This window comes from Orycteropus afer, unplaced genomic scaffold (genome assembly GCF_000298275.1).
Source record: "Orycteropus afer afer isolate SDZICR_OR568_19922 unplaced genomic scaffold, OryAfe1.0 scaffold00127, whole genome shotgun sequence".
Lineage (NCBI taxonomy): Eukaryota > Metazoa > Chordata > Mammalia > Tubulidentata > Orycteropodidae > Orycteropus > Orycteropus afer.
The window spans coordinates 3,307,457-3,325,993 of NW_006921714.1; the positions used below are offsets into that span (position 1 = coordinate 3,307,457).

Here is an 18,537-nt window from a genome sequence, read left to right on the forward strand (position 1 = left end):
TCCATTAATTTTGGTTTTCTTCTTTCTTCTTGACGAGGAGAGACCCATTGTTGCATCTAGATGGCAGCTTGCTAGCTTTTAAGATCCCAGTCACTACTCGTCAAAGTAGGAGGTGGAACAATGTTTTGTATAGTATGTCGAACTTGTTCTTGAGTAGCTAAAATGAATGGAAGAAATGATGAAGTAAAAAAGCTGAACAGATTTCAAAGGGTGGCTCAAGAAGACAAAGTATTATAATGAAATGTGCAAAGACCTGAAGTTGGAAAACTCAAAAGGAAGAACACACTTGGCATTTCTCAGACTGAACACACTGAAGAAAAAATTCAAGCCTCGAGTTGCGACATTAGCAAGAATGGCCAGACTTCATCTCTAACACTTTGGTCATGTTATCAGAAGAGACCAGTCCCTGGAGAAGGACATCATATTAGGTAGAGTGTTAGAAAAAAGGAGAAGACCCCCAACAAGATGGATCACAAGGCTATGATGGTGAGCTCAAGGATGGCAGTGATTTTGAGGATGGTGCAGGACCTTTCTAGTGTACAAAGCGTTGCTATGAGTTGACGGAACCTGAGAACAACAACATGGACAAAATATTGCACGACACAGGAAAAATCAAAAGATGGAAGGAATATACAGAGTCACTGCACCAAAAAGAATTGGTTGACATTCAGCCATTTCAGGAGGTGGCATATGATTAAGAACTGCTGGTATTGAAGGAACACGTCCAAGCTGCACTAAAGGCATTGGTGTAAAATAAGAATCCAGGAATTGACAGAATACCCATTGAGAAGTTTGCACAAACATGCAACATTGGAAGCACTCACTCATCCATGCCAAGAAATTTGGAAAATAGCTAAGCTACCTGGCCAACTGACTGAAAGACATCCTTATCTGTGCCCATTCCAAAGAGAGGTGATTCAACAGAATACAGAAATTATTGAACAGTATCATTAATATCACACTTAAGTAAAATTTTACTGAAGATAATTCAAAAACAGATGCAGCAGTATATTAACTGGCAACTTCCAGAAATGCAAGCTGGATTCAGAAGACGATGTGGAAAAAGGGATACCATTGCTGATGTCAGATGGATTTTGGCTGAAAGCAAAGAATACCAGAAAGATGTTTGCTTGTGTTTCATTGACTATGCAAAGGCATTTGACTGTGGATCATAACAAGTCATGGATAACATTGAGTAGAATGGGAATTCCAGCACACTTAACTGTGCTCATGAGAATCCTGTACATAGCAAGGAGACTGTCGTTCAAACAGAACGAGGGGATACTGCATGGTTTAAAATCAGGAAGAGTGTGCGTCAGGATTGTATCCTTTCACCATACTTTTTCAAACTGCATCCTGAGTAAATAATCCAAGAACCTGGAGTATATGAAGAAGAATATGGCCTCAGGATTGCAGGAAGACTTGTTAACAACCTACAATATGCAGATGACACAACTTTGCTTGCTGAAAGTGAGGAGGACTTGAAGCATCTACTGATGAAGATCAAAGACTACAGTCTGCAGTATGGATCACACCTCAACATAAAGAAAACAAAAATCTTCACAACTAGACCAGTAAGCAACATCACGATAAATGGGGAAAAGATTGGAGTTGTCAGGGATTTAATTTTATTTGAATCCACAGTCAACATCCACGGAAGCAACAGTCAAAAAATCAGACATTTTATTGCACTGGGCATATCTGCTGCAAAAGACCTCTTTAAGGTGTTAAGAAGCAAAGATATCACTTTGAAGACTAAAGTGTGTGTAATGGCCCTAATATATGGCATAAATAGACTATCAATAATAACCCAAAATGCACAAACAGCAGAAGAGAAACTAGATGAATAGGACCTTCTAAAAATTAAATTTTTATGTGCTTCCAAAGACTGCCCCAAAAGAGTCAAAAGAGAACCTACAGATTGGGAAAAAATATTCTGCAATGACAAATCTGACAAAAGACTTCTCTCTAGAATTTATAGAAAACATCAACACCTCAGCAACAAAAAGACAAATAATCCAATTAAAAAATGGGCAGAAGACATGAATAGACACCTCACCAAAGAGAATATTCAGGCAGCCAACAAACATACAAAGAAATACTCACATTCATTAGCCACTAGAGAGATGCAAATCAAAACAACAATGAGATACCATCTTGCCCCAGCACTAGTAGCAAAGTTCAGTAAGACAGAAAATAACAAATGCTGGTGAGGATGCGGTGAGATTAAGACTCTCATACACTACTGGTGGGACTGTAAAATGATACAACCACTCTGGAAAGCAGTATGGTGATTCCTTAAAAAATTGGAATTAGAAATACCATTTGATCCAGCAATCCCATTACTAGGTTTATATCCTAAAGAAGTGAGAGCCAGGACAAGAACAGATACATGCATACCCATATTCATCACAACATTATTTACAATAGCCAAAAGATGGAAACAACCTAGGTGTCCATCAACTGAAGAATGCATAACCAAACTATGGTATATACACACAATGGAATACTATGCAGCCCTAAAGAATAACTTAGAATCTGCACACCACCACATAACATGGATGAACGTGGAGGACATTATGTTGAGTGAAATAAGTCAATCACAGAAGGACAAATATTGTATTAGTCCATTATTGTAAAAAGTCAAGGAAAGGTTTATAAATGGAAGGAAATTTTGTTGGTAACCAGGGGTATAAGGGGAGGGGAGAGAACACTATTAGATAGGTAGAGACAAGTATTGATTTTGGTGAAGGGAAAGGCAGTGTACCAAATGTGAGGGATCAACACGGTGGCATTGAGGAGGAGGAAGACAGAGAGGTGCATGGGAGATACAGACAACAAAGATGAACCTTTTTGTGCATACACTGTCAATGAAGGCAAACATGGATAGATGGGTGGATAGATGGGTGGACAGGCTGAACTAGTAGATATGTCTGTGCAGGGGGGAGTGTGCCCAAGACCATGTATAGGGTTGGCAGACAATGTTTCTGCAAGTGTATTGCTATGTTCTGTAAGAATTCCCAGGTATATAGTAGAGCTGATAAGGAACAAGGTTGTAGTCATTTCTTGGTCAAAGCCAGGTACCCAGAGGTAGTGAGTAGTTGGACCTGTGGGCTCAGGACCATAGTTGCAGGGGACATCAAGCTCAATTGGTATACTACACAAAACATTGTTCCACATCCTACTTTGGCAAGTAACAACTGGGATCTTAAAAGCTTGCAAGCAGCCATCTAAATGCAATGATGGGTCTCTTCTCATCCAGAGCAAAGAATGAAAAAAACTAAAGATTCATGGAACAATTAGTCCAAGCGACTGGTACACCATGCGATCCTCAGTCTATACAACTACGAGACCAGAAGAACTAGATGGTGCCCAGCTACCACTGTCAACCACTTGGAGGGGGATCTATTAGGGAGATCCTGGATAGAGAGGGAGAACAATGTGGAACAAATCTCAAAATCATTAAGAAAAAAAAAAAAAAAAAGGGGAGGACCAGGTTTGCTGGTCTGACAGAGCCTGATGGAACCACTGAGACTATCGCTCCTAGCTGCCCTTCAGGTCTGGAATTTAACCCACTCCTGTGGCTTCTGGCCCAACAAAAGATAGGCATATGAGGTGAACATTTACACTAGGTAGATATACTCCTTGGAGAGAACAATCATGGGAGAACAGAAAGGCTGTGTATGCACAGGGAGACAGCTCAGGGAGCAGGAATGCATGGAGGAAAGGACACAAGGAAGCGTTATCTATGGGAAGAAAGTGGGAGGGGAGCTGTTGCATTGTAGTGAGTTGTAGTCAATGTCATGAGACAAAGTATGTGAGCTGCTGTGTGGAAAGTGAATTTGCTCTGTAAACTTTCACCCAAATCACAATAAAAATAAATAAATAAATTACAGCCTTAAAGTGCACCTAACCCAAGCCATGGTATGTTCAGTTGCCTCATACGCATGTGGAAACTGGACAACAAATAAGGAAGACTGAAGCAGAGTTGATGCTTTGGAATTAGGGCATTGGCAAAGAATACTGAAAATACCATGGACTGCCAGAGGAATGAACAAGAACGGCAGCTGGAAAGCTCCTGGAAGTGAGAATGACCAGACTTTGTCTCACCTACTTTGGTCATGTTGTCAGAAGGGACCATACCCTGGAGAAGGATATCAGGCTTGGTGAAGTAGGAAAGAAGAAACCAAACTCACTGCCAATGAGTTGATTCTAATTCATAGCGACCACCTTTGTGTTTCTGAGACGGTAAATCTTTACAAAAGTAGATTGCCCAGTCTCGATTTTGCAGAGTGGTTGGTGAGTTTGAATCACCAACCTTCTGGTTAGCAGTCAAATGCCTTTGGCACCACACCACCAGAGCTCCAGTAAAGTAGTGTCAGTGAAAAAGGGGACAACATTCAACAGGATGGACTGACACACTGGCTGCAACAACGGGCTCAGTATAGCAAGGATTGTGAGGATGGCACCCAACCAGGCAGTGTTTTGTCCTGTTGTATATATGGCCACTATGAGCTGAAGCTGACTGGACAGCACCTAACCATTGTGTAGTCCGAAGTTTTTACCTGCACTGTATAGAGTGTAACTGACTTTTTTTAAGTGTTTGTTATTTGGGTGAAGTTTACAGAGTAAATTGGTTTTCCACCCAACAATTCATACAAATTGTTTCATGCCATTGACTGCAATCTCCACAATGTAACAACACTCTTCCCACTTCCTGCTTGCTTCTTTTCTCCTTCATCCTTCTTCCCCATCCCTCCCTGCCTTCTGAGCTTTACCCCACCCTTTGGATCTCAAATGCTTGAGTGTTCTGAGGGCGTTCCTTCCTGGTGTTATTGTTCCCCTTTTAGCCCTATTGTTTGACTAAAGTTGAGCCCCAAGAATAAGTTCCAGTCCAAGTGTGAAGGATGTCTAAGACCACAGTCTTGGGAGTTCTGCCAGTTTCTGTCAGTCCAGTTGGCCTGGTCTTTGTGATTTTGAATTTTGTTCCATATTCTTTTCCCACTCTGTCCAAGACCTTCCATTATGAGCCCTTTCAGAGCACTCAACAGCAGTAGCTGGGTCTTAGAGTCATAGAGGCTGAGTGAGGTTCACATGGTCCTTTAGTCCTTTGGACTATGACTGACTAAGAGCAGATAGCTTCAGGTTTTAAAGTACCATAGCCATCTCCTTCCAAGTTTGAACTACATGCAGTCCTTTTGTTGCAAACAATTGACAACTTGTCCTTGCCCTTTAATGTTGTAAATTTGCCTCCATTTTGAAACAATTAAGGCACTCTGGTGGGGTAGTGCCTAAGGCATTTGACTGCTAACCAGAAGGTTGGCAGTTCAAACCCAGCAGCTACTCTGCGGAAGGAAGACTGGGCAATTTACTTTTGTAAAGATTTATTGCCTCGGAAACCCAAAGGGGATCACTGAGTCAGAATTGACTCGATGGCAGTGAGTTTTGGTTTGGTTGAAACAATTGAACCAACTCCTACTTTTAACAGAAGTCTTCTACTTTGAACAAATTGTTCACAATCACTTTCACCTGCTGTATATGCAGCAGCTGTTAAATCACTGAAAAGGCTTCGACCCTTTTCTTGCCCTAAAGTAAGATTAAATGAGAACTGTATGCACCTGTGCCTACTGATCTACAAATTCTTAAAGACAGTAACGGGTCTCATTCATACCCTGAGGACTGCCTGTGTATTTATGTTGTCAGCAATCGTCCAGTCAGTTCTGACTCATAGTGACCCCGTGGCTCTGGTTGTCTAGTGCCACTCCGACAGGAATATACCACAAATGGGATGGCTTTAACAAGCAAGAGTTTATTATCTTAGTTTGGAGACTTTAAGTCCGAGTTCAAAGTGCCAGGTTCTAGGGGCTGGGTGAAAACCCCTTAACCTTGGGCTTCAGCTCTGCCTCCTGCTCCCGGCCCACTGAAACTAGAGGCTTTTCTTCACTGACAAGCCCAAGGCTGACAAGTAATAAGGCACAGTCCCGATGTTACCAACCACACGGCAGGCCATTAATTCAAGTCCATGGGAAGTCCCAGGTCAGGAGAGCATGGCAGGCTGCTGAACGACACGGTTATGTGCAGGGTTCAAGTGTTCCATAAGCTAGAGCCCAGCCCGTTCCCCAAGGCTTTTCCTTATATCCAGGAAGCAGACCACAGCCCTAAGCAGCTACTCAGCTGCTCACAGTAGATTCCACCATGGAGTTGATCATCAGTGTCGTCATGGGGAATAACTACATCAGCTGCCCAGCCACTCAACCAGGCCCAGCCAAGTTGACACACAAACTTAACTACCACACCAATGTGCAACAGAATGAAACAATGCCTGGTTCTGTGCCATCCCCACAATCACTGCTGTTTGTGCTCATTGTTGTAGCCACTGTTACTCCATCTCATTGACGCTCCTTCTTCTCTCACTACCAAGCATGATGTCCTTCTCCAGGGACTGGTCTCTCCTGATAACATGACCAAGTATGTGAGATCAAGTCTTGCCATGAATATGGCAAGTCTTTAGTATGAGTTCATCAGCAGACAACACAGGGAGAGGATTCAAGGAATGGGGCACAGTAGAGGAGGGCATGATACTTAGGGTACAACATGGCTGGGTCAAGGATGTGCAAGTAATGTGGACTGGCTTCCCAAGTGTGCCCGAGACCTACCTGGATCCCAGTATTTAAAGGATGAGAAAGGAGAACTATCAAAAGATAGATCAGAAATTAAAGTATAAGGTGTTACCAGAAGGCTGAAGACTGTATGAAGTCAAGACTATATGAAGTAACAATAAGAGCTGCTGTTGTTAGGTGCCGTCGAGTCATTTCTGACTCATAGCGGCCCCATGAACAGCAGAACGAAGCCCCACCCAATCCCGCATCAGCTCCATGATCCTTGCTATACTTGAGCCCACTGTTGCAGCCACCATGTCAATCCATCTCATCAAAGGCCTTCCCCTCTTTCTTCGACCCTCCACCTTACCAAGCATGACATCCTTCTCCAGGGAATTGTACCCTCTGACAAGAAGAGTGGTTGGTAGCAAATGCTGCCTAAGGGTCAAGTAATGTAAGGATGGTAAAATGAGAACTACACCAGAGTAGGCAAGAATGATGGGGGAAGAAGGTATTTAAAAAAAAAAAAAATTCAACAACCCATCTAGCATCAAGTTCAAGTATTCTTTGAGTCCATGGAAGAACTTTTACCTAAGAGAGCAGAAAGGTGAAGGAAAGTTGTGTCTGTAACCAGAGCTATTTTAAGAAAGACGTCTGACTCTAACGGTTGAATCATTTCTCTATCTGAAGATCTCTTTCAGATCTGTCCTTCTACAGAGTCACCATGAGGCACTAAGGACCCAGACAACCAAACTGACTCAGCACTGGGCATCACGACATACTGACAATTACCCCACTTACCTGTTGCCTCAAACTTCCAGTATAATAATGGTAGACATAATCTGTTGTTGTTGTTGTTATGTGCCGTCGAGTCGGCCCCGACTCATAGCGACCCCTCCTTGGGTTTCCGAGGCAGTATCACTACGGAAGTAGGATTGCCCAACCTTCCTTCCGAGGAGTGGCTGGTGGGTTTGAACCGCCAGCCGTCTGGTTAGCAGGCAAGACATAATCTATCCCATAAAAATTTGTTTTTAGAATCCTCATGCTTAAAATGCTGAACATTATGGCAGAAAAAGTTAATACAACCTTTGTATATAAGAATTTGAAGGTCTCAGATTTTCCTCCAAGAAGGACAGATTTTACCAGTACTGTTTATTACTCATTTATGGTAAATACCAGAAATCTGTTGACAACCCTCAGAAGTTTGCCATTTAAACAAATGGTCCAGCCTTGCAACCTTTACAGAGCACTGCTTAAATCAATTAAGAACAAAAATGGCTCCCTCTTCCTTCACTTAAATTCACAAAAAAATTCCCCAGTAAGTTGGAATTTCAAAGAAAATTACATGTAGGATTTAAATACAATCAGGCCACCTTCTATACAAAATGGCAGGGCAGCATTTCTGGGTGAGGTTATCAGGGTGTTTCCTGCACTAAGTCTTCTTCAGAAATTATATAATCACTCTGGGAGGTGAAATTTTTGTTTCTCATTTAAACACTGTAAAATGAGCAAAAGAACCAATAGTATCCTGGGAACATCTAAGTCAAATGGCAAAACACAGTTCAGAAAGATAATGTTCTACATCCTAGTCTGGTGAGTAGCCTCGGGGGTCTTAAAGCTTGCTAACGGCCTTCTGAGCAGCAACTATGGTGGTTTTTTCCTGCCAGGAGCACAGAAGAACAAAGAAAACTGTAAACTCAAGGAAACAGGTAGTCCAAAGGACTAATGAACACGAACCACTGCTGCCTCTAATCCAAGATTCCAAGTACTACTACTAGTAGTACCACTACCGACCACTGAGTAAGACCACAATAGACAGGCTTGCTTACAATGGGTTAATAGAACAAAAAACGTAGAAAATTCAAAGCCAAAAAGAAACCAGACTTAATTAGATTAGAGGAACTCTCAAGACTGTTGTCCTTTGAAAACCCTCTAACTTGAAACTGAAGACACTTTTGGAAGCCACTTTCCAGTCAAATAGATTGAACTGTAGGAGGAACATGAATGTGCGTCTCTAATCAACAGGGCAACATTTGTCCAAAATCAATGAGCAAACAGGGAGGGACGGGGAACCCAGGGAGGGAAAGGGGAGTGCTGACACACTGCAGACTGCAGCCAGTGTCATAGCACACTGTGGCCTACTGATCAGGAAAACCAATTCGCTACGTAGACTTTCAAGTGAAGCACAATAAAGTACTAAAAGAAAAAACACACACTACTGTGCAGTGGGAAATGATTTTTAACTCCATTCGTGTCAGTTTTCATTGGGATCACGGAACCGTGTGCATCTCCTGATTTGTCACTGCTCTTCCTTGAAATAAGCTATTTGCGACCTCACTTCTCCTACTGCTACGTAACTTCCAAGGTTCTGCTTCAGTAAGCATAGTCACTACGTGATTGCAACAATCCAATTAAAAGGCAGTCTCAAATGTGGCAGGCTGAAAATTACTACCTATTTGACACGTTATATGCTGCCATTGAGTTGACTCCAACTCACGGGGCCCCCAGGTGTGCAGAGGACTGTTCCACAGGGTTTCCAAGGCTGGGAGATCACCAAGCCTGTCTCCCAAAGTGCCTCTGGGTGGGTCTGAACAGCCAAACTGCAGGCTAAGAGAGCAGAAAGGTGAAGGAAAGCTGAGCTCTTGAAGGTCTTGTGCCACCCAGCTGCCTTCGTTTGACATAGTGGGCCACAATTTACAAACGCAAAGGATGCTTCTCCCCTCTACCCAAGAACGCTCAGAATACAAAAACAAGTGTTTCAAGAGACAGAGTGGTCAGTTTAAATTGTATGTTTAAGGCACAATCATCACTTCACATGGACTTTCTAGTCAACAAAGGAAGACAGTAATAGAATTAACTTAAATCCTATTTTCTTCTCTTTATTTGAAGATAAGGTAATTAACTTCAATTAATAGCCAACACTTGTGACTCCAAGTAGCTCTATACTCCAGTGAAATACATGTAATCTCTTATAGTTAATTAAGCATTCAAAGTTTTGTTATTAAAAAAAGAATGATCAGACTGTAGCAAGGTTGTCATTTCTGGGCTTTTATCCAACTATTCAACATAGCTTTGATTTTGGTACACAAATTAGAACTTACTAAGGGACAGGCAGAAGAGAAAGCTAAGACAGAAGCACACAGTGCTTGTGAGGTAATCAATCACAGTATATAATACTTAAGGGTATCCTTTCCTGGACATGAATCATTCACATCTGCAGGTGGATTCTCCAAGTTCTGAAATCTTCACTGAAAAAACGTGAAGATATGTGGAACTGAGATATTTCATTTCCTTAAAAGAGCTTTATCACAACAGAAAGAACGTACTTAAGACTAGTGTTTCACTAAGGTGATCTCTGATGGTCTAATGGCCAGGGATTCATTTAGGAGCTATGACTTACAGTTCAAACTGGTATTCCAAAGGGAGAAGTTACAAAACAAACATACAACTGATACAATTTCTCTTACTCTTCAGTTTTCTTTTTATTTTTCAAAAGTCAAATGTTACTTTTAAATCATCCATCTTCAATTTGATTAATGTACCATCATTTTTCAAGATATGAAATTTCAGAATCTCTTTGGAATACTAATTTCATGTCTCTAGGTTTAACAAAACTGTTGAAGATTTAAATTCCACTCTATTTCCCTGAATTTTCAAGACAGTTGCTGATGTAAATTTTAATATAAAATATTTAGTCACAAAATAGTATTGCTTTTGTATGCACATAGTTGTAAGATTACTTTGCTTTTGTCAATAAAAACTATACCATCTTTCATAAAACTCTAAACAAATTAAGAACTGTGATGTAAAACAAAAATTACACATAGTCAAACAGGTACCGCCACAACGTTAGGTTATATTACATCAAAAAAAGTTTTAATGGTCCCAAATATATATACTCAACAACGAAGCATACACTCAGGGAAGGAAAAAAAAAAAAAAAAAATCAAAAACAAAATGAAACAAAAAAATTATGACACAAATGACCACATCTAGAATTCCACTCAATCTTTAATCAAGTAGGGACAACTCCCCACTTAAAAAAAAAAAAAAAAATCTGCAGTTTGAAGGGCAAAGGGAACAGATAAAAAAGAGGAAACTTTATATTTGCCCCTCCCCCACAGAGGTTTTCCAAACCAGTTGTAGCTTGACTAAAATGTTCAGAATGTAGGATTTTAAAGGCAGGTCTCTTTATACAAAGAAACTGCTGGCATTCTTAACTAGTGAAGAATTGTGGCAGAAAAGCCCATTCTTCTGAGTCTCAAACATGGTCCAAGAAAGCATGTTCTGATTGTAGCAAATGACCGGTCAATCCAGAGTTCCACTCACAAAACCCCTGCCCTGTTGGCTTTTTGTTTCCATTTCCTTCCCTGAGAAAAGGGCAACGTGTGGTCCAAGCTGGAGAGCTCAGAGGCTTACATCTTTCCCCTAATGTATACTATATCCCCTCCTCCTGCTCCACTGAATTGGCACTTGATGAGCAGAAGTCAAGTGTTTGTGGCTGATCTGTGACAGTCATTCACAAGAGACCACTGCGTGTTGTGGGTTTTATAGGGGAGGGTGGAGAACCAGTTTGTTCAACAGGTACTGAGCACAGTCATTATTATGACTCAAATTTTGCCTTCTTTGACAATGGTAGCGTGTCTTCCTTGTCTTCGTCCTCATCATCATCTTCATCATCATCAGGATAATCTACCAGACCCACGAGGCCTCCCTGTTCAGAAATAAGGATTATTAAACAAAGACAAAACACTACATTTTAAAACATGTTCATTTAAGTCTGGAGAAAGAATAAAGACGTACAAAGATGTACTTCACCACATATTAAGTGTGGCTGACAGTAACAAGGAAAAAGTATGTGGGTACATATACAGATGTATTATATGCATATATATGTATGTGTGCACATGCATATATATTAATATATCTAATAAAACACATGGGCAGAGTTATGAACACTTCTTAGATACAGCCAAGTATCTTGATGGATAAGTTTGCTGGGTTTGAAAGTTTAGGACCATAGCCTCATGGGACAAGTCAGTCAACAGACACAATATACTTCTTAAATTTATGTTCTACATCCTAGTTCGGTGAATAGTGTCTGGGGTTTTAAAAGCTTGCAAACAACCATCTAAGATACAAATATTGGTCTCTCCTTATCAAGTGCAAAAAAAGAAGGAAACAAAAAAACTCAGAGAAGCAGCTGACAGGACTGATAGTGTGTATGACCTGCAGCCTCATCTACTGAGACCAGGACCAGGTGGTGCCCTGCTCCCACTGTTGACCATTTTGATCAGAGCCACAATAGATGGATCCTGCTGAGTGGGAGAAAAATAGGGAACAGATGTTAAATTCTTCAAAAGTCCACATTTACTGGACTGGTTGAGACTAGAGAATGCCCCAAGACTATCTCCCTGAGATAGCTACCCTTTAAACTTTGAACTGAAACTATTCCAAGGTCATCTTTTAGCTAAACAACAGATGGACTCATACAATAAAGAATATCACCACAAGCACTGTTCTCCTTTAAGATCACCTGTATGAGACTAAATGCTCAACAATTACACCAATGCAAAGATGATAAAGTAATGTGGCAGGGAGACTAGATTAATGAAAACAGAACAAGCAGAATGGAAATAATGGGAAAGTTGACACTATGTAACTATGTAAAAAATGTCACTGAACAATTTATATAGAAAATGTCAAATGGGAACCAAATTTTGTTTTTACCAAAAACATAATAAAGTATTATTTAAAAACCAAAAAACCATGGTTCTTTCTGGGTGGTGAGGTTGTGTGCAATTTATTATTTTTATGAATTTCCTCTATTTCCCATAATAAGCATGTGTAACTTTTTATAATAAGAGAAAACTTTCAGGTTACTTAAAATTAAAACAAAAATTTAAAAATTTACAATCCTAGCATATCACCAGAGGCAAATTTTTTAAACATAAAGCCAATGAAAGTTGCAAAAAAATATTTCACCCGGCTACCTTTTCAGACCTGCCCCTGCAGCTCACTTTAGACAGCCAAAGAAAATTTTACATTCTCTCCACCTTGCCTGCCCCCATCATTTCAGCATTCCTCAGATTCACTTCTTAGTTCTTAGAGGTCTCCTGCTCACATCAGGGGACGAGAGACTGTGTGTGCACATTATATTCCCGACTCCCGTTGCTAGCTGTGGTGGAATCAGTCCCTGCTCCTGGCAACCCAATGTGCATGGAGCAGAGCTCCTGGTGACCCCATGTGTACAGAGCAGAACTCCCGGTGACCCTGTGTGTATAGAGCAGAACCCCTGGTGAACCCGTGTACAGAGAGTAGAACTCCCCGTGACCCCATGTGTACAGAGCAGAACTCCCAGTGACCCCATGTGTTACAGAGCAGAACCCCTGGTGACCCCATGTGCACAGAGCAGAACCCCTGGTGACCCCGTGTGTACAGAGCAGAACTCCCGGTGACCCCGTGTGTACAGAGCAGAACCCCTGGTGACCCTGTGTGCAGAGCAGAACCCCTGGTGAACCCGTGTATTACAGAGCAGAACTCCCGGTGACCCCATGTACAGAGAGCAGAACTCCCCGTGACCCCATGAGTACAGAGCAGAACTCCCAGTGACCCCATGTGTTACAGAGAAGAACCCCTGGTGACCCCATGTGCACAGAGCAGAACCCCTGGTGACCCTGTGTGCAGAGTAAAACCCCTAGTGACCCTGTGTGCAGAGCAGAACCCCTGGTGAACCCGTGTATTACAGAGCAGAACTCCCGGTGACCCCGTGTGTACAGAGCAGAACTCCCGGTGACCCCATGTACAGAGAGTAGAACTCCCCGTGACCCCATGTGTACAGAGCAGAACTCTCAGTGACCCCATGTGTTACAGAGAAGAACCCCTGGTGACCCCATGTGCACAGAGCAGAACCCCTGGTGACCCCGTGTGCAGAGTAGAACCCCTAGTGACCCCGTGTGTACAGAGCAGAACTCCCGGTGACCCCATGTGTACAGAGCAGAACTCCCGGTGACCCCATGTGTACAGAGCAGAACTCCCGGTGACCCTGTGTGTGCACAGCAGAACTCCCAGTGACCCCGTGTGCACACAACAGAACCCCCGGTGACCCTGTGTGCAGAGCAGAACCCCTGGTAACCCCATATGCAAAGAGCAGAACTGCTCCCCAGGGTTTTCAAGGCTCTAATTTTTCTGAAGCAGATCATCAGGTCTGTCTTCCAGGGCTCCTCTGGGTGAATTCAAACCACCAATCTTCAGACCAATAATTGAGAGCACTTAACTGTTCACACCACCCAGAAACTCCATGTTCCCAATTTAGTGAATTCCAAGTGCTCATATGGTAACTGCTAGTCCATTAAAAATTATCTGACTTGGGAAGGAAAAAAGAAAAAGGACAGCATAAAGCTGCCAAGAGGATTGGTTTTTCTGAGATTATCTTTCCTGTATTTTTGGAGTGTTAAAATTTGTATCCTTTCTTACATAAAATGTTAGTGATAGTAGTTGGTTAGGTCTTTTTTTTTTTTTTTACAGAGTTGACAAAATAAAGCTGGGAATCTCCAGATATTTAAATTATTTTCTTTCCACAAAGTCTTTATCTGGGTATTAAGGTTGATACAGTAATGAATAACAGAAAACTTTGAAAATTTCTGTGAATGTTTGACATGCAAATCTGAACAAAATACCAAAATAAGACTATAGTCACATGGAATCGTACATGCAGAACCTGTTGAATTAGTGCATGTTTTGTTATCTATGCTCCCAACAACAACAAATATATTCAGACTTTTGTATTGGACATAAAAACTTTCAGAAATTCCCAACTTTTAGCTAAGTTTGTGGGTAAATTTGTGCGTGTACATCACTCTGTTGGTCACAAATGTGAAATCAGCTCCTGGCAAGTAAGCGCAGGGACTCTCGGTCCGAGCAATGACTACTGAGGGCTACCAGGCAGGCCTGGGCATTGACGGTGTACCTTGGTAGTAATAGCTGCCGTCTGAGATGTACTTTTAGGGACAGATCCAGGAGAGCCTGGAGATCCCGGGGATCCAGGTGACCCTGGAGAACCAGGCAGATTCGTGGCAGATGACTGGCTGCTGAGATTAGTCTTTGTCCCACTTGACAGAGAAAGCTTGAAACTTGGGCTCTGCCGACCAGAAAGATTCGTTTTCAGAAGCACCTCCTTTTCCTCACTTTCTTTTACTAAAAATGAGAATATTGTCAATAATTATCAACACAGTCATTCCTTTCTGAATCCCCAAACAGGATTCTACAACACAATCAGCTAGGTTACTCCTGTTTGCTGGGCAGAAACATTAAAATTCAATTTCTGAACAAAGCTTTGAAAACTACTAAACATCCTTACCCACTTAATTATACTGGAGAAGCAATGTAGTCAGTATTCCCACCCTTCCTGAAATGATGGAGCTCCCTGACTTCTCCAAGTCAAATGAACAAAACTGAGGCTGTACCCTCACAACAGAATTAATTCCATCACAACCTGTAAGCAACCATGCCTTTAAAACCTATGTCAGCACACATTTAAAGTAGAAAATAATCATTCTGTCAAGAAGTAAAGTGAGAGTAAGAAAGCTTTCATTTTTCCTTGCCCGTCTTTTCAACATACATTTCTTCCTTTCCATGAATTTACTTATTGGATCCATAATATCGTCATCATTTTTAGTTTTGTCAGATGGAGACACTACAGCTTCTCCGTCTTCGATGTCATCTTCATCTGTATTAAACCACATCTCCTCTTCATCTTCCAGTGTTCTGGCATCTCTTCGATATCTATGATTCCTCAAAATGGAACGCATGCTATGAGTGAAGAAGAAAGGAGAGGAGAATAAACAGACTCAAGTAAGAATGCCTTCAGATCGTCTTCAAGTACTCCTCCAAACTAGGTAGTCCTTAAAAGGTTTTCATGGGGATGAAACAGACTCTTGGACTTATGATGGACTTGGACTGAGGCTGATGAAAAAAATAACTCTTTTACCCAAAATGTAATTTTAAAAACAACCTCACCACACCACATTTAATGGTAACTAGTGGAGTCAAATGTCATATTATCAAAATAATTGTGACACATTTAGTTATTAAACTTGTAAACATTTGAAATTAATGAAACAAGAATTTGCAGGTTTTTAAAAACATACCATGAATATGTGAATTTAGGTATTTAGAAAAATGCAAGAGATGTTAGGATAAATTGTAACCCTTCCTTCAAAGCTAGTAAACAATATGCTGATTTTCTGGGGACACATGAAGCCTCACTGCCCACAGCATTTCTTTCTTGGGGTACAGTTAGCACACCAGGCTGCTAACCCAAAAGCTAGAGTCCACCAAGAGGCACTTTGAAAGAAAGGCCTGGAGACTACTTCTTGAAAATCAGTCACTAAAAACCCTCTAGAGCCCATTCTATGATGACACATAAGGGGTTGCTCTGAGTCAGAGCTGACCAGAAGGCAACTAGTTTTCAGCTAGATTTATGCCTGAGGAAGGGTCTGCAGCCCACACTAACATCCACCTACAATGTCAGGAAAAAATTTACACTGGCCATTATAGAAAATTATAACTTCTGTTAGTAATTCCATTCTTCCCAACCCCCCACCCCCACCCCTTTTCCCCAGTGCCAAGCAGACTGACTGACTGAACAACATGAAGAGCCAGGCAGCTTGTCACTGACAGTCGTTTTTACCTGTCCAGTTTGGGATTATCTTGCCGTTCTCTCTGTTGCTCAAATCGCAGTTTCAAACCTTTAAATGTCTGTACATAGTCTACATCTTCCAGTGCTTTCCAGTAATTTTCAATTACATGAGCAGTTAATGATTTTATATCTTCCTGCAGAAAAGAATTGTAATAGAAACTGGGTTGGAAAAACAAATTTAGCAAGTTGAGGTTTAATGTAGCAATTCATAAACCTGCTCAAAGTAGTTTAATTTCATAAATTATGTAATTGGTATGGATTGAACTGTATCCCCTAAAAAACATGCTGATATCTTAACCCCTGTACCTATGAATGTGATTTTGTTTGGGGATAGGTTTACCTTTGCAGGTATTTTCTATTAAATTAAGGAAGTCATGCCAGAGTAGGGTGGGTCTTAACCTCTTAAGTAGGGAGAAAAGACAAGGAGAGACAGCCACACAGGAGGAAGGTACTAGGTGAGGATCCTTCCACAAGCCAAGAAACACAAATACCTCAGCTACCAGAACTTTCCAAGAACTTTCTCTAGAGCTGATACGGAGAGAGAGAGCAGCACCTGGTCAATGCCCTGAATTTGGACTTCTCGCCTCCAGAACCATGAGAAAATAAATCTGTTCTCTAAATCATCTGTAGTGTGCTATTTTGTTACGGCAGCCCCAGGAAACAATCTTAGAGATGACAAAGCAATGAAAATGGGCATGATGTATCCGGCTCCTCAGCAGCCCGATACTTGGTGCACATCAGACTTATCTACTGGTCTTTTCCGAGTAAATGCCCAGACCCCTTGAGGTGAATTTGATTCAGTGGGGCTGGGCGTGTGTATTTTGAAAGTGTGCTACTGGTATCTCTGACATACAACAGTGCTTGAAAACTACTCACCCACTCTATTATTAAAGGATTAAGAAAACTTTCTTATGAAATTGCTTTAAGAAACATGGGAGAAAACGAAAACTAAAAAAAATAAAATAAAATAAAAATCCAGAAAACATCAAAGTTAAAAACAAAATAAACAAACAAACCACATTCAAATGCTTCTACGTCCAGTATGATTCTACCTTTTGATGACCACGACACTGCTGCTAAGTTTCCCAACCAGCCTATGAAGGACCCACAACCACTAAGAGATGTTAATGATTTTGGTTGTATGTTTGAAATGCATCTCTCACAAATTTCTGCTTTTCCTTTTAAATTCTCTCTAAATGTAATCTCAAGTATGCCCAAAAAATGCTATTACTACATATTCAATTTTCTCAAACAATCAAAGCTAAAATGCTAATTTTAAATCTAGAGAACTTACCACTCTAATAAATTCAAACATCTCTATTATGGCAGAGTTCATCAGGTTGTAGCGAGATCCATTGTTGAGAAATGCTTTGACCACTGGTTCAAATAAAAAACTCTTCATTATATAGCGGTTGTAAAACTCATCTTTTAATCCAATAATCTTTCTTTTAAAACGAAGAGCACCTGAAACACAGAGTCACTGGTTGGTTAAATCACACCTCACACTTCACGTTTTAGGTTAAAAACTAAAAAAGAAGGCTGTTACATATCAGTAATTCTTCATGCACAGTGATATTAGCACCTCCAAAGTGTGAGCCTGAGACAAGGGTTATCAGAGTGCTCAGAAACATATAGTCTAAAGGCAGCGTGTGTCATACGAGAACACAAGTCTTTGAAAGCCAGAAAAAATCTGGAAATAAGCCCATTACTAGAGACCAAAATGTAGTTTACACCTGAAATAAGAGCTAAGACAAGCTAAGACAAAAGAATTAACCTATCCTACTGCTTGAGATGAGAAATTTCTAAACGTTTTATATACACCTTAGAAACAAACAACAGAAAACCACTGTTTTACTAGGGCGATCCACTGTACAATTTGTCTTCAATATTTTTTGGACACTCTTATTTTGTATTAGAGTTCACTGATTTACATTGGGTGGTTTGTGGATGTGTTTGTAGAAATGCTGTAAGCCCACAAAAATCTGCAGAACCCCAAATTTGCCTTCCCATAGTTTAGAAATCAATTTAGAGGATGTTTTGAAAATGTGGTCCTCTATGCTTACTGCAGCGAGTATGCTTTTTAATTTTTTTCTAGTTTTCCTTTTTATAATAAATTAGGCTTTAACTTACAGATTAAAAGGTATATTTATATCTTGAGGTATGGGGAGTTACTTAAGTCGCCATTCGTCAAGATCCAAATATACTCGGACAGCTAGACTTCAGCAAAGCCCTCTTTAC

The 18,537-nt window shown here is 40.9% G+C and overlaps 1 protein-coding gene across 1 annotated transcript in view; it reads right to left on the bottom strand.

Annotated features, from left to right (window-relative positions):
* Positions 1 to 11,202: 11,202 nt before the first annotated feature.
* PPP4R3A (protein phosphatase 4 regulatory subunit 3A) overlaps positions 11,203 to 18,537 on the bottom strand; it is a 41,262-nt gene continuing 33,927 nt past the window's right edge. The window contains exons 11-15 of the mRNA XM_007944492.2: positions 17,594 to 17,763; positions 16,291 to 16,433; positions 15,220 to 15,410; positions 14,569 to 14,795; positions 11,203 to 11,313 (exon numbers count right to left, since the gene is read on the bottom strand). Coding sequence (XP_007942683.1) covers positions 11,203 to 11,313; positions 14,569 to 14,795; positions 15,220 to 15,410; positions 16,291 to 16,433; positions 17,594 to 17,763 — 842 coding nt within the window. The remainder of the gene's footprint in view (positions 11,314 to 14,568; positions 14,796 to 15,219; positions 15,411 to 16,290; positions 16,434 to 17,593; positions 17,764 to 18,537) is intronic.